This window comes from Toxotes jaculatrix, chromosome 23 (assembly GCF_017976425.1).
Source record: "Toxotes jaculatrix isolate fToxJac2 chromosome 23, fToxJac2.pri, whole genome shotgun sequence".
Taxonomy (NCBI): Eukaryota; Metazoa; Chordata; class Actinopteri; family Toxotidae; genus Toxotes; species Toxotes jaculatrix.
The window spans coordinates 3,369,202-3,394,117 of NC_054416.1; the positions used below are offsets into that span (position 1 = coordinate 3,369,202).

The 24,916-nt window shown below is 40.4% G+C and overlaps 3 protein-coding genes across 4 annotated transcripts; all 3 read left to right on the top strand.

Moving 5' to 3' along the window:
* Positions 1-1,581: 1,581 nt before the first annotated feature.
* casq1b (calsequestrin 1b) lies at positions 1,582-17,283 on the top strand. 2 transcript variants are annotated; one of them, XM_041030978.1, is made up of 12 exons: positions 1,582-2,011; positions 11,918-11,950; positions 13,612-13,705; positions 14,135-14,235; positions 14,343-14,454; positions 14,556-14,629; positions 14,809-14,939; positions 15,126-15,171; positions 15,315-15,369; positions 15,519-15,619; positions 15,705-15,779; positions 16,393-17,283. In XM_041030978.1, the coding sequence occupies exons 1-12, from the start codon at positions 1,775-1,777 to the stop codon at positions 16,720-16,722; spliced, it is 1,389 nt and encodes a 462-aa protein (XP_040886912.1). In that variant the 5' UTR covers positions 1,582-1,774; the 3' UTR covers positions 16,723-17,283. The 2 variants fall into 2 exon arrangements, with proteins under 2 accessions (XP_040886912.1, XP_040886913.1); XM_041030979.1 differs by lacking the exon at positions 11,918-11,950.
* A 2,459-nt stretch (positions 17,284-19,742) lies between these two features.
* Positions 19,743-20,908, top strand: LOC121176870 (complement C1q-like protein 2). The gene is made up of 3 exons (XM_041030981.1): positions 19,743-19,977; positions 20,085-20,213; positions 20,505-20,908. Exons 1-3 carry the CDS (start codon positions 19,755-19,757, stop codon positions 20,783-20,785), a joined length of 633 nt encoding a protein of 210 aa, XP_040886915.1. The 5' UTR covers positions 19,743-19,754; the 3' UTR covers positions 20,786-20,908.
* Positions 20,909-23,432: 2,524 nt separating this feature from the next.
* LOC121177468 (cerebellin-4-like) lies at positions 23,433-24,875 on the top strand. The gene is made up of 4 exons (XM_041031796.1): positions 23,433-23,445; positions 23,555-23,833; positions 23,927-24,055; positions 24,387-24,875. The coding sequence occupies exons 1-4, from the start codon at positions 23,433-23,435 to the stop codon at positions 24,665-24,667; spliced, it is 702 nt and encodes a 233-aa protein (XP_040887730.1). The 3' UTR covers positions 24,668-24,875.
* Positions 24,876-24,916: the final 41 nt, after the last annotated feature.

Here is a 24,916-nt window from a genome sequence, read left to right on the forward strand (position 1 = left end):
CTGCATTTATCTCTGTGTTAAGTCTCAACCTTTTTTTTCAGGAAAGTTAAAAGTTTCCTGACAAGGATTGTTGCCATGAATCTGTTGTAAACAGCGAATATACGTCATATTATACGAGACAAATAGGATTCCCTCTGAAAGCTCACACAATCATGATGCCCCGTCTGTGAGACCCTCACCAGTGCCCCCCCCCAACACCCCTCACTGGCATCTAAACACACACACACTGTTTGACCCATCATGTTGGCAGGGGGAGACGGCCGATCATATTACACACTGTTATTAATAGCCACCCTCTCCCCTTTCTAATTGTAAACTAATAGCTGACATGATCTCACACTGTCTCTGAGTCTGTCTGTGCCATTCCACTGCATTCATCCCTCTTTCTCCCTCATTCCGTGTTTCCACGCAGATCAGTTCTTTCGAAATACAGTCCACCTGAATGCATGTCTGACGAGCTTGTGGAAATATGATGTGCATGACGTTTTAAATCTGTGCTTCTGTTATGTTATTTTAAAAAATTTCAGACGTTTCCTTCTGATGTGGGATGTAGAGGGAAGCAGCTGCATCTGTGGGTTTGTGGTGTTGTGCAAAATTTGGGATGATAAGGGATTAAATTCTAAAGTGTGAAACATAAAACAAAACAAAAAAAAATGTGAATTTGAGAAGAAGTTTGGGATTTTTATACATTTTATTTTATGTTTTTTTTTTCCATACCTGGGTCATGTGACAACATGTGAACCATCGCCATGACAACTGCAAACTTTATCCACTGATGGAGGTTATATGATGTGGCTGAAGCCTCTGACATGTCTAATTACTATTTTGCTAAAGAATTAACCTTCAATTAACTGTCCAAATGTAAGCATAGATAAACAATAATAAACTAATAAACAACAGTCTAGCTGAGTCCATTAGGGAGATGTTTTGGTTGTGAAGATGAGTGATTTTGAATTTGAACTTTGAAGAGACGCCAGAGAACAAACAAGTGTGTGCTTGACTTTGTGTTTCCATTTCTCTCCATCCATCTGTGTGCACAGAGCACATCTACCCTTTGACCCTCTGCATGGACTCCGCCATCTTGTCCACAGCGTTGTCTCGCTGAGGCCTTATTTTTAGCGAGAGTACGGCTCCTCTGCAAAACTTAATATGGGAATGGCATCTTGGAGCTCTTCTTTCCTCAAGCTCTCATCGTACATCCATCCATACCTTCAGTCCTCCAAGACACTTGGTCGGTATCTGTAGCTCTCCAAAACACCCAGCACAGCCACTGTCCCTTTTCATAGCCACGGCTTCAAACAGGTGGCTGCATGACCTAAGCATGGCTCCTCCCATGTTACCACCCATTTGCTGTTTTTCTGACCACTGCGTTGGACCCCCCCCCCCCCCCAGCCCCCTTCCCCTCTCAGTCTCTGCCCTGCTTTTTTGGCCGGCCCCCTGGCATGGCTCTTGGAAGAGTGGGATTAGTGTCTTGCCTACTCGCATACCACTTTGCGTCCCCAAAAATGGCCCCACCCCTTTCTGCGGGCAGTGACGTCAGCAAAAACCACGTGTAGCTCTTTTTTAAAGGGAGGGTGACACTGTCAGACCTGCTCTTCTCTTGCCGGTGGGGACAGGAAGTGGACTTTGTTCCTAACTCTCCCTGTTTGACACCATCTTACGTTAGGGACAACATTAAACACCTCAAGTGTAATTTTTTCTTCTTCTTCTACCCCACGTCAACAGTTAAGGCTCTGAGAAGAGGCATTCTTGCGACCACCTGGTGACGATAGCCATGAAGTGGGGCTGGGTGTTTCTGGGGGTCTTCCTCACTTTGGGGACCCTGTCCTGGGGGGAGAAGGGCTTGGAGATCCCCGAGTATGATGGCAAAGACCGCGTCCACACCCTCACCGCCAAGAACTACAAGTCTATCATGAAGAAGTATGATGTGATGGTGATCTACTACCACAAAAATGTGGATGGGAACCGCAGTGCCATGAAGCAGTTTCAGATAGAGGAGCTGGCTTTGGAGGTGGGTCTCCGCCAAAGCATGACACTGGATGGATCTGTTGCCCATGTGGGGGAAGGGTCACAGTGGGAAGAAGGGAAGGAAGGGAAGGGTTTCACATGGAGAATCTGGCTCCAGCTGGGGATTCCCGGATGCAGTCGTGGCTTTTGCACTTAGAGTTTCAGATGAGGAGGATTACAGCTGTTGACAGGTGAGGAGGAAGGCAAACAGAACAGGTGCAGTCTATTCGGCAAGGTCGAGATGAGGGATTCATGGATGCTTCAGGTGTGGCATCCTGCCAAGTGTAACTGGATAGATGCTGACCTGAAGGAGGCAGGCTGGAGAATGGGGGATCAGGACGAACTAGATGGAGTGAACACGTATTCAGTCACCTGTCTGTCTGATTATCAGTTAAGTGGTGATGGGGCCAGCTTGTTTTGACCCAGTGAAGGAAGAAAACTTCAGAGTTGTGAGGAGAGAACAGCAACACCAAACATGCAGACCCCTTCAGGACTACATTACTTAAGCGCGTCCTCTACCCCATGGCATTCAAGCAGTGTCTGCGGTTCAAACCGGGCCAAATCAGTGATATATTTTATGCATACAAATACATTTGGAAATGGTTTTTAACCCAATTGTCTAAAGTACCATGCATTAATGCACTTCTCTATATTGCATTAAATTCGTCCTCTAACCTCATATTTAGATGCGGCTCTCCAGAGCTTGGTTTATTGACACAACTGAATCAAGGCTTGTGTCACACACACACACACACACTCACTAAACAAAGTGGCCCTCATTCATCAAGGCATACTGTAAATATAATCCTACAGTTGTCACGTGTCATTCATAGTACCTTGTTACACCACTAAAATGAACAAAATAACATGGCACATAAAGCTTATATCAAAGACCATACAGACTTAACAGAACATTTTCAAATTGTTAATCTTCTATCATCGTACAGAGCAGGACATCCTTTAATAGCATGTGCTTTCTGAGCGTTGTGTTGTTGATTTTGTCAGCAGATGTGATTACCTCGTATTTACAGCACAGTTTAATGGGCAGTTAACCAGAGGCTCTGGTAAACAGAGAAGAGGCCAGTACTGAAAGTCTACAAATCACACAGGAGGCAAATAAATGAATCTTCCCTCTTTCAACAGCCGTTGCTAAGGTGCCTTTAAATGGAGACTCGCTCTTAGATTGCTCCAGCACTTCTGCCAATCAGTTAACAGTAGAAAATGCACTATACATCTTCTGGAAACTCTTATTAGATAAAAATAAAATATCTAAAGGTCTCTTTGCCAGCCGGGCCACAGTCGATGCAGCTGGGCCTCGCTGTCAGCCAGTGTATTCACCACACCAATCCTCTGCTTGTCAGAGCAGCAGTGTCTTCTTACAGAGGCAGAGTGTACCTTACACTAGCCTGCATAAGTCACCTCTGTAAATAGCCCAGGACAGCACTGCATGCTTAGCAAGAGGCTAAAAGCCCTCCTGGGATGGACAGAGAGTTTAGGGCCATACCTCACCTCAGCTACTGCTCCCTCAGCTCTGTCAGCTCTCTGACGCGTCACACACCGTCCTGTTTTGTGTTACTACACATCCCGGTGGGTGCAGGCCCAAGTCCTAAACCATCATTTACACATGCAAGTCACTGGATCTGATCAATTTCCTATCAGTGCTGCCAAGTTGTGCTTCTTGGCTTGAGAAAGAGATGCTTACTGGAGCAGGTCCCTGCTGGACGATTACTTTGTCACTGACTTCCTGCCAGTTGTGATCATTCAGCCAATCAGGAAAGAACGCTCGAGGTGCTCAGAGGGGATGCTTAAAATAGCTGGTCATTACCACCTATGAAGAAGTATGAATTATTAAAAGGCAGAGCTCAGGGAATCAAATCTTAACTACCTTTGTTCAAGGCTTGGACTGTACATATAGGACAGGATGTGTCATGCCTCTACTGTGAGACAGCATACTTTATGTTATTCATGAAAACATAGCGTCAGAATGTTTATTACACTTATTTAGCCGTATCTTAATTTTGTGAGACTATACTAAATATAGAATTTTTTTATGACATGCCAGAGCTGACAACGTGAGTCTCTGTCCTCCTTATACTTTCAGACACACAAGAAAATAAATGGTCTTTCTTCATTTTTCAGACCACAGCTTCCTCTTTGATACCCTGCATGTAAACAGAGACAGATTGAGTTAAATTTAGTAAATTGGTCCACAGAAAAATGCTGGCGGCACTGCTAAATCATAGAGGGATCAGTTTTCTTTCTTTTTTTTCTACATTTTTCAGCCTGTTTTATGAGATGAGTATCACAAGATCATCACGTTTTATAACCTGAGGATGTAAATAATTCTGGTGAACAAGAATACAGGATTTAGGAGAACAGAGTTTTGTGCCACACAACAGAATAGACACATGGTAAATTCCCTGGTTGGATGTACAAACATGTAGGCATTAGTGACATTAAAACACACGTCACCAACCAACTCAGTGTTTTCCACTCAGAGAGGTTGTGTGGTGGAAAGAATTACCCTGTCCCTCCTAAGTTCAACTATGTTCAACATGTCACCTTTGACCCCTGCTAGATCCATCTTGGTCTGTGAAAAATAATCCAGTGCATCCTCTTGGCTTGGCTCAGGAAAAGTGTAAGATGAAAACAGTTGGATAGGCGGGTACAGGTAAGGCGGGAGTCTACAGCAGGTGGAACAGGCAGGTTTAAATCTGTACGCTGGTTACAAGAATCCACTATGTATGGTTGAACTTGAAAACCACTAAGTTTTTGTTGACACCAAGGTGACAAAGTGATAATTTCATAAAGGTTTCCATGCTTTGCTTAGCAACAGGGATCAACGTAACAGCAATTTGTTTAATGAGCTGGAAGTAAATTCGGGATGAATGAGATAGAACTGACAGTCCTGATGTGTTGATCACAAGATAAAAATCCGGTCCACCTCACCTGCAGCGCTTCAGCCCAAATTATCTCATCATTGTGACTCAGAGCAAATATTGTGAAGCAGAAGTCATCCAGGGATATGATTAAAGACTAACAGGCAGGGTGCAAAATTAACAATCATACCCCACAGCCAGTGCCTAAATGAATAAGGGCTGCGTTTTACACTGGATAAACACATTAAAATGATTACGTTTGAAATATGAAAGAAATTAGTTCCCCTGCTAATTTTGAGAATGTTGGTCTGCATGTCTTCGTAGTCCTCTTCATCCTCTCTCTCTTTCTGTTTGAACTCTGACCTTTTTGGCGCACTGTAAATGCTCATCAGTCACTGCACAGCTCAGATTGCAGCGATCTTTTACTTGCCACACTCTTTATCAACACGCCGCCACCCCCACCCCCCTCCCCTTCGTACACACACACACACTGTTGCTATGGCACCCTGTGTATCATCCACTAAACTCTACTCTACTCTATCTGCAACATCCAGAGAGGCAAGAAGTTACAGCTCTTACCTTATCTATTTGTCAAGAACATTTATGGTGTTATTATGATGTAATATGTCAAATTTAGCCAAATTGTTGGCTTTCAAATGCAGTCCCTGGGTAAGTTGATTATAAAGTTAGAGAAAAATTTGAAATAAAGGGCAGAGAACAACATAAAAGCGTATAATCTATACCACATGAGTGCTCGGTGATGACATAACAGAGAAAAGGCATAATCATCACATACTGTTATTGTCAAGATTACTTCTGACAGGCTTTAAATGGCAAAACCCATTTATCAGCGCAGCAGGGTTTCATCATGGCCTTTGTACAGACAGTCATGGTCACCAGTGGACAAAACCTACTAACTTTGATTTCCTGACTTTTCCTCATGAGGACATTTATGTTTTTCGGTGAAATTTCTTGACACCTGTTAAACAGATCGCCATGAAATTTGGTACCAACAATCGTGTTGCCCTCTGGATGAACTGCAGTAACTTTGGTAATGACCTTTTTATATTTAGCAGACACTTACAGAACAAAAAAAGCCATAATTCTTAGATCAGTTTATTGCCATGAGACACCGATGGTGCAGAGGGAAACGGTTAGAGTTACAGGGCCCTGAAAGTATTGTAAGACAAAGACTGATCAAGGGCTGTTTTTTCCCCCAGGTCGCAGAAGATTATGTTAATAGCTGAGAAAGGTGACATCGGTGCACACAAGGCAAGTCAACACGCAGTCTCATAATGTCAGGGAATCTTCATGGTCTGAGAAAGGCTTCAGCTTTGTCTTGTCTAATCTCCGTCCATCTACTGAGAGATCTGGGAAAAGGTCAGACTGTCGCTGTGGTAACCGTTATCGAGACCGACTGTTGGGGCCCTCCTCCTTTCACCGGCACAATAAATTTCATGCTTACATTTTTAATGGTGGTGGATGGTATTTATGGAGAGAGAGAGAAAGAGGGAAGTAATATTATATGAGCTATTTTAGGCAATACGCTTTAGCCAGCTGAATCAACTCAATACTTTAGCCACTTTTTGACGTTCCTCTGCTGTAGATAAAACTAAAAGACTGAATTTTAATTTTATTTAATTGTAAGTTCGATATTACAACTAATATAAATGTACATAAGGAGATTTTTTTCAAACTTCTCTCTGCGTTTATGCAAAGGGGCTAACTTCCCCTTTGCCAATTCAAGACTCAAGACTATATCATTTATGCAGCAAGTGCAAAATTGAAGACCCCTTTTACAAGATTCCCATTTTTAAATCAGTCAGCTGGAAGCACTAAAAAGTCAGCTGCTGACAGCGTTTCATCCAGCCTATACAATGACCTGTAAAACAGGCAGCCACATAACTATTACTGACTCTTATTTTGAGCTACAGACATTGACACCCCACATCCAGAATGTATAAGTGGGATCAGATCTCATTACCTCAAGTTGTCTTGGATCAGAGTGTGCCAACAGGCCAAGTCCCCATGTCCCCCTTTACCTCATGAACTCCAGATTAGGTACTTAAGCTTCAAGCCACTTGGTTTCATCAAGGGTACACTATGAGACTGTCCAGAATCGTAAAGAGCCCCCCCTTCCTCCTCAGCTACATACTTCAGCATCACCAGAGGAAGACAGTCTGTTAGTCATCTGTTAGTCTCATGATGGGAAAATGGTCTCGTAACCAAACACCCTCTTAAAGGAAGCTAAACGAGGGCAAATTAGAAAACCTCTGTGCCATTTTCACAGACTGTTCAGGGAGAATTTACAATGAAATTACATGAAAAAAAGTGATAACATTTCCCACCAGTAAGCAACACTGCTGTCAAGTTGTGAGGGCGCTACACCATGGCACGATAGACCTCCTCTTACCTGTCTTCCTCGATCCCCCAATTAATGGTGTGAAAGTGTCATGTGTGATGTCATTAAATGTGATAGGAGTTATGTTTAGATAAAGTGTCCCTGGTGTTATTCTGTGATGACATCTTATCGGCTGTTGTTGGGTAAAGATGTTTGTTTGCCAGCCACACTGGCGTTCCACCTCGTCCAGTTTGCTCCACGTGAAAACCCACCTGTTGCTTGTTGAGGATTAATACTAGAAGCGTTTGCCTGTTGATTTCAGGGGTCTCAGCTGTTGTTGAAACCATATATTTTGCTGCCTGATGCGCTGTCACAATATGGATCACCTAAGATGTGTTGAATGCTTCATTTGATAGTTCCAAATTCTCCCAAATATAAATTTCAGCATCACTTCTTTTCTCCCTTTTTTCTGGGTTTGAAAATAGAGACAGAATAATCACCTCACACTTTCTGGGGAACATGAATTGAGGTATTTTGTTTGATTTTGAAATAATTGTGTTTTATTTCAGAGTATAATCATAGTGGAGGCTAGTCCCTCTCTGCGGATGAATGGGGTCCACAGAGGACATTTGCACATCTCCAGTCTCGTTTGCTAAAAACACTTAATGGCCTTATCATTGCCAGTGCTCCATCAAGCAGCTGCTGCCTGCATTAGGCCTGGATCTGTAGAGTGGCGGTAATAGAGAGGAGTGGCTCATATCAACTAACTCTGTTTTCCCAAATGTAATTCTGCTCTGCAGTAGTGCATATACACCTGTAATTTAAACTGTTACCTAACGCTCTGATCTGTTACTGCCCAGAAAATGATAAGCCCCGAACTGAAAGCGAGTCCGAAAATCTGCATTGTCTGTTGTTTCACATATCAGCTCACCATCAGTTTTTATTAAACTGCCTGTTGACGCATTTTAATCAGCAACAACCGGCCAAAATAGTTTTCATGGTGCATGACGGAGAGCCTGCATGCTGTTTCTGCTAAATCTATGTAAATTTAGCAACAGGAGTAAGGAGTTGGTGTATTTTCTTAAAAAGCGGAAAGTAATTTTTTTAGTTAAATATTCTTCTTGTGAGTGAACGATGGTGGTGCTGAAAATGATTTGTGAGGAGGCACTGATCTAGACTTTCAGGTGTAAATTTAGCAAGTGTAAAATTTTTATTAGATGGCTGTCAGGTGAAAATGGATCGGATTATTACTTGAGGTTATTATATTTCACACGATATGCAGTGTTTTCAGTACATGTACTTTCTGCTCATGTGTCATCATTTATAATTGACCCTGCTGTGCTCACTTTCTCCCTCAACATAACATACACATTTTTTTTCTCTTCTTCCCCCTTAATGTTCTTTCCCCCTCTCCTCCGTTATCTGTATCAGGGAATGTCTTCATATCACTTATTCATGGGAGAAAAATGTCAAGGAAATGCAGGGGATCAAGCTGCGTCATGAAAAATTTAAATCCGAATTTTGTGACGTTGAAACCCTGACTTACATCTTCATCCCACAAAGTGTTGGACCTGAATAAAGATAGGACTGAGAGTACAGGGCACAAGTGCTTTACATCAGTGTGTGTAACTGAACTTAATGTATCTGCTCCCTGAAAATGCTTTTAATGTAACTCACCAAAACAAGCTTGACAAATACAGGAGGGACTCTGAGTTTATTAGCTGTGATTGTTATGTGACATGTTTGTAATGTGGCTTGTTGCTGTCAAAGTGAGTCATTCACAGATGGTCCCAGACATTTCTGCCCTCACAAGTTGTTGTAGTGAATCAGCTTGTGTGCCTGTGAGATTTCCAGAAACTTTCCATGCATTTCATCACGTCTCCCATGAGACCACGTTGTGCTAAGATAAAGAAAATAGTAAAACTCGCGATGGCGCTTAGATTTTTGATCTCTGTAAAAGTATTTGAACCACCTCTGAAAATCTGACTTCTGTGCAAAATCCTGCATAACCTCCTTCCAAACAGTGCAGTTACACTAGCTGGTGGCAAGTCAGAGTGTGTTTTTAGACACTGTTGTATATGAATCTTTCATGACCACCCCGGCGCAGTGTTATGTAACCGCCTGGCGTAGAACGTCCTGATGTGTTACAGCAGCCATTACTAATTTACTATCTGGCTGAGGGGGGAAAGCTGGCAGAACTTCTAATTTTGCACAGATCCCAGGACACTCACTTACACAGGAAAAGGCTCTGAAAACCTTTTAATGTTCCTTCATTTTACAGATTCAGCAGTTTTTCAAATGTTTGAGAAAGATGATAGTGAGATTTTTTGCTGCTCTTTGGTCGGGTGTGTTACCCACAGGTCTGTGTATGTTCATATTTCAGCCCATTTATTACAAATTACACCATGCAACAATATCCTTTAAAACCCAACAACAGACCAAATTTTCCTTAACTAGAATATCTCAAACAGGTTACAGGTTTGCTTGGTTGCATGGTCACTGGTTTACCTGCATTTATGGCACACATTAAGCAAAAGCTCTAATCTGTCACTACAGTCATATTAAGCTATAAGCACACTGTATACAGTACATGTACACACTGACGACAAAGCTAACAGTAAAACCAGGTGTTTCTCCGCAGCATGTGTGGAAGCTACAACAATGTGAGCGTGTGTTTGTGTCCCTTTGGTTCTCACTGAGTGACTTACATCATAAAGTGACGCACTCGTACAAATGGGTGACTCATCAGCTGCTCAGTGGCTCACATGAGAAACACACACGACCTACATGGGAACAACCAAACAAAAAGACCCGGCCTCAGTCAGAAGCTCATATTTAGACTAACGTCACAGAGAAGGGACCAGTATCACAATTAATTAATTCTTTTAGATTAAAGGTGTATTCAGGCGTATAAAGCATGTGTACTGAAACCAGAAGCTGGTTCCACTTAACTCTTGAGCTTTCTTTTTTGTAAATACTGAAGCTTAAAGAAAAAAGCTGTATGTTTTAAGTATGTTTTCCTTTGGTGCCAGCAAACACGGTACTGTCATCATGTACTACATATCAGTGCAGAGACTCTTTATAGGAGCCAAGGAAAAGGAATTTACTGATCCACTTGCAAGATTAAAGCAAACGAATAAATGTAAATGTGATGTAATTTTTGACAGTTCAAGCTGACAACTGCTGGCAACGACACCTGTCAGTCATGTCAAGTTAAATCAAAGCCACCGGGGTAAACTGCATGGAGCAGTGTAGAGTAAGCGTTTGGGTGGTTATGTTACAAGAAATGTGACCCAATCTGCTGCACAGCGAACCTGCTACCCTGTCCTGGCTCATCATTTGCTGCCACAGCCAAGTGCAGCGGGGACCCAGAGCACGTTTTTGACAACTCACCATGGCACTCTGCCCTGGTCTTGTGTCACCTGACAAGCTGACAGTGACTGGGCATTGGGAGGCAAGCAATTGCACCGCTGACCTCTCACTCGGCTCCGTGCAGTCAGATTTCTGGATGGGCCGGATGATGGCAAGGGAACATGTGAGCGAGGGTGAACGGGTGTCAGGAGAAACGGTCATGGTGAAATACCCAGATTGACACAGAGAAATGGAAAGAAAGGAGGTGATCATGAGAAAGAAAGAGAAACACCAGGAAGCAGAAATGATGAGCGTGATTGGTGTCAGGTGTCTTCTCCCATTCATCAGCCCTGCCTGCCTTCTCTGCTCCCCTTTCCACACCCATTTCTATATGTAATGGATCTCAGCCTTCTTTTCTGCTCCTCAACATGCTTTCTTACACACCCTTATATAGCTGTGGGACTCCCTGCTTCGCTTCCCACCCGACCGCAAGCTCCCACAACTTCACCTCTCTTATAAATACCCCAGTGTTACTAATATGGCCATGCCCTGTGCTAACTGGGAGGGGGATATGGTATTAGTTTTGGAGTTCAACACTTGAAAATTCAATTTGGCAGGTCTGTTTTGTTATAGTATTGTTGCCATTGTGTTGCCAGTTTTCTGCTTTAAAACACTGCTGCCATGCATCAGCCACCTCTGCAGTAATACAGTGGGTTTTTTAAAGATATTTTTATCAGAAAAACTTTGATTTTTGTATGGGTTTATTACATCCAGATTTAGTTGTTTCCAATTCCAAGCAGCAACATCAGAGGTTAAGCAAGTGTAATTTAATTTGTGTCTGAGATCAAGCTCTGCTCTTCAGCAAAACATATTAATGTGGCTTAGTTCATTAATTGCAAATTTAAAAAAACATTTTTTTTAAAAAATGGTTGTGTTTCTCTGTAACTTGGCTCTCTTCTGCTTCTAATCATTGAATCACTGGTGCACACTACACTCAAATTATTCAACAACAACTGTTTGATTTCTTGTGTCGAGCCCTGTTCACACTCAGCTGGCATTACCCCAGGACCTCATGTCATGTACAGATTGTACTTTGTGGTGGGATTTTTATTTATTGGATTACAGACATGGGAAATGTGTGCAAGATTAAGCAAACCAGCTGGATTAAGCACAAAGAACATGAGGTCCTCAGGTAATGATAGTCCTGCATGAACAGGGCTTTAATCATCCAACTCAAGTTTGCACCTATTTTGTCTCCTGTGAAGGCCACTCCGATTTGTTGTAAACCTGGAGGCTGTGACTATTGTGCTTTGCCCTAAAGCGTTACCTCTTCTTGCAGTTGATCACAAGTCAAGCAGCAATTATCTTTCAGGTATGTTAAGGTTTGCCTTTCGTGTCTGTAAAGCTGGGCTGCGAACCACAGACTCCTCTGCCGCTGCAGTATCTGCTGATTGTTCTCTTCCACTCCTGGACTGCAGTTTAGTTTAAAACAGATGAAATTACACGAAGCAACAACCAGATATCACAGACCAGTGAAGACTGAACTGCTTTCAAAGTCCAGCAGCAGCAGCTTGGGCTGTTTCAGTTTGACTTCATATTTGTGAAAAAGAAAGTAAGGGTGAACTGTTTAAAAAAAAAAAAAAGCTTCCATCTAAGCTTTTAATCAGGCTTTAACATGTCCATCCATCCATCCTCCCACCCATTCATGCATTCATTAATGCAGCCATCCATAATCATAAAGGGTTGCTTCACCCAAATCATAGAAAATTACATTTGCTGATTTACTTGACTGGTGTCTCACCCCTGTACAATGAAAGCAAAGGATTTTTCATTTGTGATGCTCAAAGCATTGAAAAGTTGCACCTGAAAAACTCAAAAAAAATTTAATTTCAATTACGTTTCACTCAATAAATAAGTGCAATGAAGAAAATATAGAACAGCTGACAAGCTTTAAGCAGCACAATTTTTTTATTTTTTTTGTTATTTTTTCTGATTTGGGAGAACTTACCCTGTTAAGTAAAAGAAGCATTACCCTGAAAGGAACCTTTCCCATTAGCTGTTACATGGTGATTATCTTGCTTTAGTGGTTCATGGTAAATAGGCCAATGTTCTTAACCAGATTACAGAAAAATTGGCCCTGGGTCCAGTCATGAGGTAATGTGTCTGGACTCCAAAACCAAAAGAGCGGATGGCATTAAAGACTGCCTGTGAAGAGCAACATAGCACATACTATACCATACTATACACACTGTACAAGCTCTTTGTGCTGGTGCTTTGGGGCATTTGGCTGCTTATTAATGTCGTCCACTTTGCAATGCTGCTTTGCAAGCTGCTACAAAACGCTTTTGATTCACTTCATACAAAGTGCAACCTCACATTTGTAGAGCCAATCATCCTTTCATGCTCTGCGAGTGCTAAACTGAGTGACAACGCAATAAAATGGAGAAGAAATTAGATTTAAAAAAATGGAAAACTATAGCGTGTGCTATTAGGCAAACAATTTATCAATGTGTGTAGATGGAAAGAGAGATACGAACGCTGATCTGTGCTAAAGTCTGTATATTTACAGTATATGTAAATATGTACTCGCATGTATGCAGCGACTTTACATTGGCAAAGTGTGAGCTCCTCTCTTTTCCACCACACCTGTTGCAGCGTCTCTTCTCCTCGACATAGCTGGCTCAAGTTCTGCCCCTCTTGTTCTTCTGGAAACCCTGCTGTCAATGCTCCTCTCATGCCGGCTACGAGGGCTGTCAATTGTTGGCTTCGGTTTCACTCCGATTTAGAAAGTGCAAGGCAGCAATCCAAAGCTTTTGCTTTTAAGGCCTTGAAATTGAGATGAAATGCCAAGGGTTTACTCGTGTAAATGAAACTGAAAGTATGTTTTCAGTGGAGTTCTGAGATTAGGAGATGGACAAACGAGTGAATCAATCAACACTCATATGATGCTAAACAGAACTTTCTCTTCATCTCCCTCATTCCCCCACTTGTCCCAACTCCCCCATCCCTTTCTCTTTATATCTCTCTGTCCAGCTTGCAGCCCAAGTCCTGGATGATCTTGACGATGAGGACATCGGATTCGGCCTGGTTGATGAAAAGAGGGACTCTGCTGTTGCCAAGAAGTTGGGTAGGCCTGCCAGTCAGTGACAGAGACCTTGCAAGTGAAAACGTTGACCGTTTGTCAATAATGGAAGCCAATTATTTTTTTCTCAACTTTTTTGGCAAGTCTTTAATCTGGTTATAACAAAACAAAAAATGGGCAGGTGAAAAGTCCTATAATTACTTTAAAAGAATATGAGTTAATAATAAATGTAAAACTAAAATCTCAGTGTACATATCGGTTTCAAACTGTAGCAAGACACAAGGTCTGTGCTTGAGGCCCAGTATGGACAATATATGAAGCAACCCTGCCCTCAAGTGTTCACCAGTGATATCACAGCTTCTCTGTAACAACAAATGGCACAGCTGTAAACCGTGTGAGTGGTAAACAATCCAAACCTATGACTTTAAGACTGAAGAATGTAGGAAGCATTCAGCAAGCCTTTTCTCTCACCAGGTCTGGATGAGGTGGAGAGCATCTACATCTTTGCCGACAATGAGATAATTGAGTATGATGGAGAGCTGGCCTCTGACACCCTGGTTGAGTTCCTCTATGATGTAAGTCGATAGCAAAGGATGATGTCTGTGTGTGTCTGTAATTTTTATATGTGGGATCAATTGGACGCAGCCTGTTGTACATGCAATCAGTTTATTATTCTTGTCAGGTGATCGAAGACCCAGTGGAGATCATTGACAACGAGCGCGAGCTGAAGGGCTTCCACAACATGGATGAGGTCATCAAGCTGGTCGGCTATTTCAAGAGCGAGAGATCCCCTCGTAGGTTGAAGACTATGATCTGAGGACCCAGCTTCAAATAGACCGCGTGCAATCACTCTTAAAAACAGCTTAATATGCATTTCCCTGTTTTCTCCACCCAGACTTCATTGAGTACGACGATGCTGCTGAGGAGTTCCACCCCTTCGTCAAATTCTTTGCCACATTTGACCCCAAGGTTTGAACTGTCTTTGTAGGGATTTATTTTCAGTTTTAGAAAAGATGAAAATCAGAGGAGAGCAATGTAACAATATCGACATTGTTACTCAAAGACATTACTAAAGAAAAAAATCATGTTTCAGGATAAAAATGCTTGTATTTTCTGTCTGCTTCTCCTTTTTCTCAACATCATTTCAGATCGCCAAGAAGCTGAAGCTGAAGATAAATGAAGTTGATTTCTACGAGCCATTCATGGAGGAACCTGTCACCATTCCAGGAAAACCCTACATTGAGTCTGAGCTTGTTGAATACATCGAACAGCACGACAGGTGAGACCCTGTGCAGTACTGAAACAGCGTTATTTGACAGTAACAGTAATTTACATATGACCACGGTTTGCCTAAACATGACCACATCTTAACTACAGAGGTTGCAGATGAGAAAACAGCACTCCAGTTTCTTCAAACAAATCACTGCAAACATAAAAATACAATTTTGGATGTTTTATGTTTCAGGCCCACTCTGAGGAAGCTTGAGCCTCACAGCATGTATGAGATCTGGGTAAGAGGTTTCTCTTTAATGAAAACAAACTCATCCATTAAACATATTTAATATTTTCCCCAATAAAAGCTGCATTTCTTGTCAGTCAGTCTACTATAGAAATTTACCACATCCTGGCCTTACTCCCGTTTTTGTGTTTACAGGAAGATGACATTGATGGAGAGCACATTGTTGCTTTTGCTGAGGAAGATGACCCAGGTAAATCTTTATATTTGTGCCTCTTTATTTACAATTATCAAACTGATATTATCCACATAGTGATTAGATCAGTTGGACGATCAATTGTCAAGCAGATACCTTCGGGTACCTGGCACACCACCGTACCTGACATTTGAATTTTTCCCTAGACGGTTTTGAATTCCTGGAAATCCTGAAGGAGGTGGCACGCGATAACACCGATAACCCCAACCTCAGCATCATCTGGATCGACCCTGACAATTTCCCCTTGGTATGAATAACCCCCCCAATTTCCAATTGTGTCAGAATATATAAACCTAACAGTGACTTTCCCTCTCTCTGTATCTCTCTTTCAGCTGGTTCCATACTGGGAGAAGACCTTCGGTATCGACCTCTCTTCTCCTCAGATTGGTGTGGTTGATGTTGAGGATGTGAGTGCCCTTTCTCATCCAAAAACCCAAAATTAAAAACTGGTGTCAAGTTATTAGAAGTGCTGCTCAGAAAAACAGAAAGCCATTTGCAAAATATAAAACTAAAATATATAAAATTTAAATATTTTGTCATGTATTAACAAGTTAACGTTTTCATTCGAACAAAAATATGCATTTGCCATTGCAACACATTCTTCTGAAGAGCAAAGCAAGATGCTTATACCTTTGACTGTAACTTATTTAAAAGTGGTGATAACAGATATTTTACAAAAACAGTGAAAGGGGTCGCTCAGAGTGATGAAGCTGCAGACAATTGTCACCAGAATCTGCAGGTTCCCTCACCTTTAAGAGAGTTTCAGCTCATTGTCTAGCTGTCCAGCCACTGTTTTGGTTCACTCGCTGGCAGCTGAATGGAGTGAATTTTGAACATAGATTCATTGGGTCCCCAGAACTCACTCAACACTCATGTTGTTCTGTATCTGATTTATTTGTAAACAAGATGCTGTTTTCTTCTAATATCTGTGTTCACTTTTGGTCAAACGCACAGATAAAATTTTGAATCTGAAAAAAAAACTAAATGATTTTGTCCTTTTTGTGATGTTGTCTTTGGCAGGCCGACAGCGTGTGGATGGAAATGGATGACCAGGATGACATGCCCACAGCTGATGAGCTGGAGCAGTGGATTGAGGATGTTTTGTCTGGAAAGATTGACCCAGATGATGATGATGATGACGACGATGATGATGACGATGATGATGATGATGATGATGATGATGATGATGATGACGATGATGACGACGATGATGATGATGATGATGATGATGATGACGATGATGATGATGATGATGACGACGACGACGACGATGATGATGATGACGATGACGATGACGATGATGACGACGATGATGATGATGACGATGATGATGATGACGATGATGAATAAATTTTTACTATCTTTCACTTCACTTTGATTTAGCCTGAAATGGCAAAACCCTAAAGTTGTACCAGTTTTTTTCTAACATCTTGCAGCAAACACACTGTGTCTGTTTGCGTCCTGTACGGTTTCCTGTGAGGGACAACTATAATGACCCTATGGGAAACTTTAACTGGGAAGGAAATTTTCAGAGAAAATTTTCGTCTCTGTTGGTGAACAGCTCTCACCTTTGAGTTTTACAATGAATGTGAGCAAAGAGGCTAACAGAGGCTAACTTCCCTGACTTTTCGACCTAATGTCACAGACCGGGGTTACCCCTTTCTCATTTTCTCCAATTCACTGTAATCCTGTTTCAATGACATGTTTTCTACTTGATGAAGAGAAGAAACAAACACTTTTTTGTGCAATTAAATTTTTTTTAAAAAGAATTAACCTAAACTCACTGGACAGTCTTAGAATTATTGCAATCTTGTAAAACTATCAAGATACCGGATAATAATAAAAAAATTACAGTACAATTTGTTTCTGCTCTAATATTAAAAATGAAAAAGAAAAATATTTTGAAATCAGTGTTGTTTGCTGTTGTCATTGCTGTATGAAATATACTGCTATTTCTGTTGGTGCGGGAGGGCTTTGTTTAAACATATATTTAAATACACAGTACTATTGAATATATAGTACAATGCCATAATAACTGTAACTAGACTTGCAAACAAATACGAAAGGGTCCAAGGTCCAAAATGCAATTTCTCTAATCACCAGACTATATTGCCCAGTGAAAACAGTGCCAATGAAATCACAATGCAGTGCCACACTCTGCTCTCTTACCATCACAATCCAGGTTTCATAAAATAATGCAGCCACAATAGAAAGCTGTACATCATCAAAAAAAAAAAAAAAAAAAAAACAACACTACTTCTGAATTTGTTGTTGTACATGTTTGTTGTACAAAAGTCAACAAATTACACTCGGTAATCATTGATAAACTCAGATAAAGCTGGCCACAGCAGGTAACTTAATCAGACTCTGAGTAATTCATGGTAGAAGATGAGTCTTATTGTTTGTCTGTTGGTTTTTCTCTGCTGTGACCTGAATTCAGGCCAGCCCGAGAATGACATTCAAAGCGAGCCTGTCTGCCATGATTCCTGCTTTCTTCAGAAAGAGCTTGCTGCCATGAAGGAAAAAATGGAAGCAATGGAAACTATGCTGAAAAACAGTGAACCCAGGCTCACCAGCTGCGAAAGCCAAATTCTGGAGCTGAAAAATCAAGGTAGGTTGACCATGAAACGGGATGAATCATTTATTAAATCTTTCAGTGTCCACTTATATTTTACAAAGAATATGTGTATGTGTGCACTGTTTTTTATACACACAGCGAGCATGAATGTGATGTTCAGTGCAGCAGTAGGAGGAACTGGAAGCACTGGACCCTTCAACACAATCACAACTTTAATCTACGGAAAAGTTATTACAAACATCGGTGGTGCTTATAGTCCATTCACAGGTAAAAACATCAACTGCAGGCTTAATCTGGACATGAGAATGATGGTGCCTGTTCATTACCTAATGGTGTGAAGAAAGAACAGAATTAATTTGTTATTGTTGGTAATATCTTAAACCAATATCTTTAAATGTTAAAATTACTAAAACAAACATTTAAAAAAATCATGGGGGTTTAGACACATGACACGTTGTAAATATGTTGTATTAGTGTTTGTACTTTTGCATTCAACCAAATTAATAATCGTGTGTGAATTATACGTTTTAAGGTCAACACCAACACCCTGTTGTTTCCACAGGTGTATTTACTGCACCTGTTGCAGGCGTTTATTACTTTAGCATCTTCTATCATGCTGGAGGAGACCATGAGGGAAAGCTGCATCTCTACAAGAATGACCAGCTGATCATTATGACCCATGATCAGATATCACACTCTGATGGAGCTGATAATGGAGGAAATGCAGTGTTCCTGCAGCTGCAGCGAGGGGACCAAGTGTTTGTCCAACTGGCTGCAAATTCACATGTTTGGGGAAGTGGCCAACACACAACGTTCAATGGTTTCTTGGTCTCTCAAATGTAAAAAAAAAAATATATATATATATAAAATCAATAACTTTCAAAGGATTTTGATCGATGAGACATTTTACTCTTAGAATTTAAAATCAAGAGATGTTCTTACTTCTGTATACCTGAAGAAATAAATCTGACAAAAACATTTGTTGTTTAAGATTTTGTTTGTTGTTGTCATTGCTGTATGAAATATACTGCTATTCCACTGTACTATTGAGTATATAGTACAATGCCATAATAACTGTAACTAGACTTGCAAGCAAGTATAAAAGGGCCCAAGGTCCAAAATGCAATTTCTCTAATCACCAAACTATATCGCCCAGTGAAAACAGTGCCAATGAAATCACAATACAGTGCCACACTTCATTAGTGGTGCACAATACTGAACCTGTATGAGCAAATGGCTAAAACACTAATAAATCAAATATTCTGAAATGCATTGTGCCAGAGAATAAGGACCATTTTTCTAACAGATGTCAAGATACTGAGCCATGAATTTGTGAGACTGGTTACTTGCAAAACTTGTCATATCAAGTCATTTAGCCTCTAGTGACTTTTATTGTGCATGTACCCAAAACGCCCTAACCCCAACCCTGTCATCAGTATAATGGGCTGACCATCTCAGCTTAATGTTTAGTTTCAGCAGGCTGGTTCAACACCATCTCTTCACATTGGAAGTCTGTGGGGACAAAACAGTGTTAAATGACACGCTAAAAGTTTAAAATGTGAAGACATGGCATGAGAAACATCCTTAAAAGTGGCGTGCTGTTGTAGGAAATGTAGGAAAAACACTACTTCTGAATTTGTTTGATTCTGAAATCAAGGAGAAGCATTTGAATGTGACACCACAAGTGACACCTTTGTTATAAGTACAAAAGTCAACAAATTACACTGGGTAATAATTGATAAACTCAGATAAAGCTAGCCACAGCAGGTAACTTAATCAGACGCTGAGTAATCCATGGTAGAAGATGAGTCTTATTGTTTGTCTGTTGGTTTTTCTCTGCTGTGACCTGAATTCAGGCCAGCCCGAGAATGACATTCAAAGCGAGCCTGTCTGCCATGATTCCTGCTTTCTTCAGAAAGAGCTTGCTGCCATGAAGGAAAAAATGGAAGCAATGGAAACTATGCTGAAAAACAGTGAACCCAGGCTCACCAGCTGCGAAAGCCAAATTCTGGAGCTGAAAAATCAAGGTAGGTTGACCATGAAACGTGATGAATCATTTATTACATTTTTCGGAGTGTTCACTTATATTTTACGAAGAATATATTTATGTGTGCACTGTTCTTTATGTACACAGCAAGCATGAATGTGATGTTCAGTGCAGCAGTAGGAGGAACTGGAAGCACTGGACCCTTCAACACAGACACAACTTTAATCCACGGAAAAGTTATTACAAACATCGGTGGTGCTTACAGTCCATTCACAGGTAAAAACATCAACTGCAGGCTTAATCTGGACATGAGAATGATGGTGCCTGTTCATTACCTAATGGTGTGAAGAAGGAACAGAATTAATTTGTTATTGTTGGTAATATCTTAAACCAATATCTTTAAATGTTAACTTACTAAAACAAACATTTAAAAAAAATCATGGGGCTTTAGACACATGACACGTTGTAAATATGTTGTATTAGTGTTTGTACTTTTGCATTCAAATTAATAATCATGTGTGTGAAATACGGTTTAAGGTCAACACCAACACCCTGTTGTTTCCACAGGTGTATTTACTGCACCTGTTGCAGGCGTTTATTACTTTAGCATCTTCTATCATGCTGGAGGAGACCATGAGGGAAAGCTGCATCTCTACAAGAATGACCAGCTGATCATTATGACCCATGATCAGATATCACACTCTGATGGAGCTGATAATGGAGGAAATGCAGTGTTCCTGCAGCTGCAGCGAGGGGACCAAGTGTTTGTCCAACTGGCTGCAAATTCACATGTTTGGGGAAATGGCCAACACACAACGTTCAATGGTTTCTTGGTCTCTCAAATGTAAAAAAAAAAAAAATCAATAACTTTCAAAGGATTTTGATCGATGAGACATTTTACTCTTAGAATTTAAAATCAAGAGATGTTCTTACTTCTGTATACCCGAAGAAATAAATCTATCTGACAAAAACATTTGTTGTTTAAGTTTTGTGATGAAGAACTGGACAACATGCACTGTGAAGTAATAATAATTCCATCTCAAATATCTCCTAACATGTTAGAATTAAAATAAACAAATTAATTAATTAAAAAAACAAAACAAAACAAAACAAAACAAAACAAAACAAAACAAACAAACATATATATATATATATATATATATATATATATATATATATATATATATATATATATATATATATATATATATAAAATCGAAACAAAAGAAAACGACTTTGTCAATTACCCATAATAGTGTGTCTAAACTCTTTGCCAGCAGGGGGCGCTTTAGGCATTACACTACACTGAGCGTCAGCAGCTGACTCTGATGAAGAAGTCGTTGTTCAGTACGTGATGAGCGCGTTACAGAGAGGGCTCGAGCTGATATGTGCATTCGTACCTCTATGTTAATCCCCAAGTGAAATTCACAACCAAAGAAATTCACAACGGACGCTCGGGTAAGCAGAGTATAACCCAAACCCTGACAATAGACAACTATATTACGTTTTAGTAGAGCCTTAGTGTGTAACTGTGATATCGAGAGACCTTGAATTTGACCGTGGTTGAAAGTGTGTGTCGCTTGGTCAAACCAAAATGGCGGGAGCCGAAAGAAAAAGTTAGCTAGCTAAATACAAAGAGATTAACTTTCTTCGTGCTTTAACGTGAGTGAGCAGAGAGTGTTCAGAGATACATACGGCAATACCTAAGAATGGGATTAAACTGTGTAAACTATGAATCGAGTAAACGTGCTAACAATGTGGTTTAGGTCTGTGTGTCGTCGAGCAAGGAGCTAAGATTGAGGACGTGCGTATGCTAACTACAGCTAAGGTGCTAACGGGCAAGCCTGTGTTATTCCCGTTTAGCAATTAAGTTAAAAAGAGCGTTTCATGATATTTTGGGTAACAAGAGTTAGCACAAGACCCGCTGGTTCAATTGCTTTATTGGCATTTCTGTGCAAATATGAAGAGAAATATTCACTGTGACGGAATTTGGGTTTTAAAACACTTAAATTAGAAAGTCAGTTCATAGAATACAGCAATAGATAATCATAGAGGTTTCAAATTGAGATAAAAGAGTGATAAGACAAATTCATACAATTCATACAGGTCTATACATAACATATGTTTGTGATTTAAAGGTGAATATTATAACTATAAATGAGTTGTTCTACAGCTAATGTAACTGTCTGCCAGTTGCCCTTAAACCCTGTGAACATGAGAAAGGAATGTAATTGAGTACTTACCATTGATATTTAGACAGGGAAACTTGTGGAAAGGGTATTTGGTATGGTCCAGAGAGTAATGTGTGCCAGTTTTTTGTTTTGTGTGAGTCCACAAGGTACTGTGTATTGTTGTGCAATCCTGGGTTTTGGGTTACAAGAGTACAAGGTAACAGTAAATAAATAAATAAAAAAACATAAGCTGGTAGAGTAGGAGGTGTTGTCAGTACATGATAAGCAAGTTCAGGCGTGTATGTTACAGTACACAGAGTGCTCCTGACCTGAACTGTATATTTGTGTTTCTTACAGATGGTAAATGTTGCTCAGAGTGGTGGTCACATCACTCTGAACAGTGTAACGAACACAGCTGCTTGCCGTGGATCATATCAGTAACCTCTGCACTGTTTATGTCCCTCACATCCTGCATTGCTATCAGATAGGAAAGTATTAATATCCGAAGCAATAACTAGGCAAAGCTCCCTAATAATTTCATAAACAAGCTATAGAACGAGGCACAAATTTTCACTGCTGTTTACTAGGAACAGGGATTCCCTAGAAATACAATTGAATCAGTGTTGAGACATCTATAGAGGACACTGAGGGAGGATTCTCTGACATCTTGACTGCTTTTTTCAGTCCCTATACCCTCATTGTGTTCCTCCTTTCTCTCCATATGGACACAAGGTTTCTCCCAGTCCAGTTCCTGAATGATATTGTAACTATAGATGAGAATAAAATAGTGGTTTGCAATGTGGGTACATTTAAATTCAGATGACTTAATATTCTTTGCAGACTGTAATGTAAATAATTACCAGTCATGACAGCTTTTTGCCTCGGTGCTCTGTTTTCTACCGTAACTGTAATCTGCTGAGCACACATTATCCAATAACTGTTCACTAACTGTAATGTAAATGCTGACCCACTAACATTGTCCATTGTCTGTATTATGCTGCATGTCCTTCTCCCCCTCTCCTCCATTCCTAGCTGTCCTATCTTCCTCCTTTTCCTCCTTTCACCCAGCCCGGCCTTTGGCAGGAGGGTCCCCCATCTGAGCCAGGTTCTGCTCAAGGTTTCTTCCTGTAAAAAGGGAGTTTTTCCTTGCCACTGTCACCTTAAGTGCTTGCTCTGGGGTCAGGCTCTGGGTCTCTGTAAAGCGCTTTGAGAAAATTTTGATTGTGGAAGGTGCTATATAAATAAAATTGAATTGAATTGAATTGAACTTCCTCCAAGCCACTTTATCTCTTGTTTGATTTGAAGTTCCCGCAAGAGCAGAGACATGTCGGGAAATGGTTTTGTTTACATTTCTTCAGAATGTCAAAGTTTAACTGAGTGCCATTAATATTTCACAACTGATAAGTCAAATGGGATGTTAAAAATTAACAAGTGATCTTTAAACAGTACAAAAGCAGCTAGAGTTCAGGAGACTGAGCAACACACAAACAAGCTTGAAGATGAATTTTCTTCTTTTATTTTTTGTGTCGCTGTTCTGTGGCCTGACTTTGACCCAGGATGCTGATAGTGCTACTAAAACAGAAAAAACTAGTGAAGCACAGTTTTCGTGCTCTCCTGACGTGTGTAGTTTCATGCAAGAGTTTGGTGCCATGAGAGAAAAGCTGGGAGTTATAGAAACCAAGCTGAAGGAAAGTGAAAGCCAGATTGTTGAACTGAAGAACAAAGGTAAAGGAAATGAGTGTGATGGAATAAACAAAGTGGAACAGTGTGGAAGTACAATTATTAAATAATGTGATAACAATGTTTTGCTTCATTTAGAAAGAAACAAGGTGGTATTCAGTGCAGCAACAGGTGGGAATGGAGCCATTGGTCCCTTCAATACAGACACAACTATAATCTTCAAGACGGTGATAACAAATATCGGCAGTGCCTACAATCAGTTCACGGGTAAGTGCAATTCTGACATTTTCTACAATCCCTTAATTACAAATAAATACATTTTAAAAATGATTCGGCCAAATGTAATAAAATAGGTTGTATATTAAAACATAGTTAAACAGATTTTTTAAACCTGGTTATATTTCATGATGAATTCAAATATTGGGACCTTGTACTTTAGTCAACATGGACACTGAAGAGCTTAAGTTGGGGACTGTCACAAAAGTGAATGCAGAATATGATTTCAAACTTTTTTTTTTTGGTTTAAATCTTTGACAATTGAGACCTACAACTTCAAAACATATTTTCAAAAACACTCAGTGAAATCTTGTTTCCACAGGTATCTTCACTGCACCTGTCGCAGGTATTTACCACTTCTCCTTCTTTTATCACGCTGGAGGATCACACCCAGTATCTCTAAACCTCATCCTGAACAACCAGGCTGTTGTGACGACCTATGACCACAGAACGTCACATGATGGGGCGGATAACGGAGGCAACGCCGTGTTCCTGCAGCTGCAGCAAGGGGACCAGGTGTATATACGTTTGGGTGCAAATACAAACGTGTGGGGAAATGATGCCATTACCACTTTCAATGGTGCTCTGCTCAGCCAAGTTTGAGGGATTCCTGTTGCCCATACTACTATTTCACTATAACTGTTTATATTTACCAGAAAGTAAGGGCACAGGGTATGTATTGACCCGGGGTAATATTTATATGTGTGCAAAAATACTGGTCATTTACAACAAATGTAATGTCAAATATTGTTTTATTCATTTTTAAAATATATGAATACCAACAACCACAAGAATAAAGATATAGAAAATATTCCATTAAATTTTCTCAGTATAATGTGCTGTGATATTAAC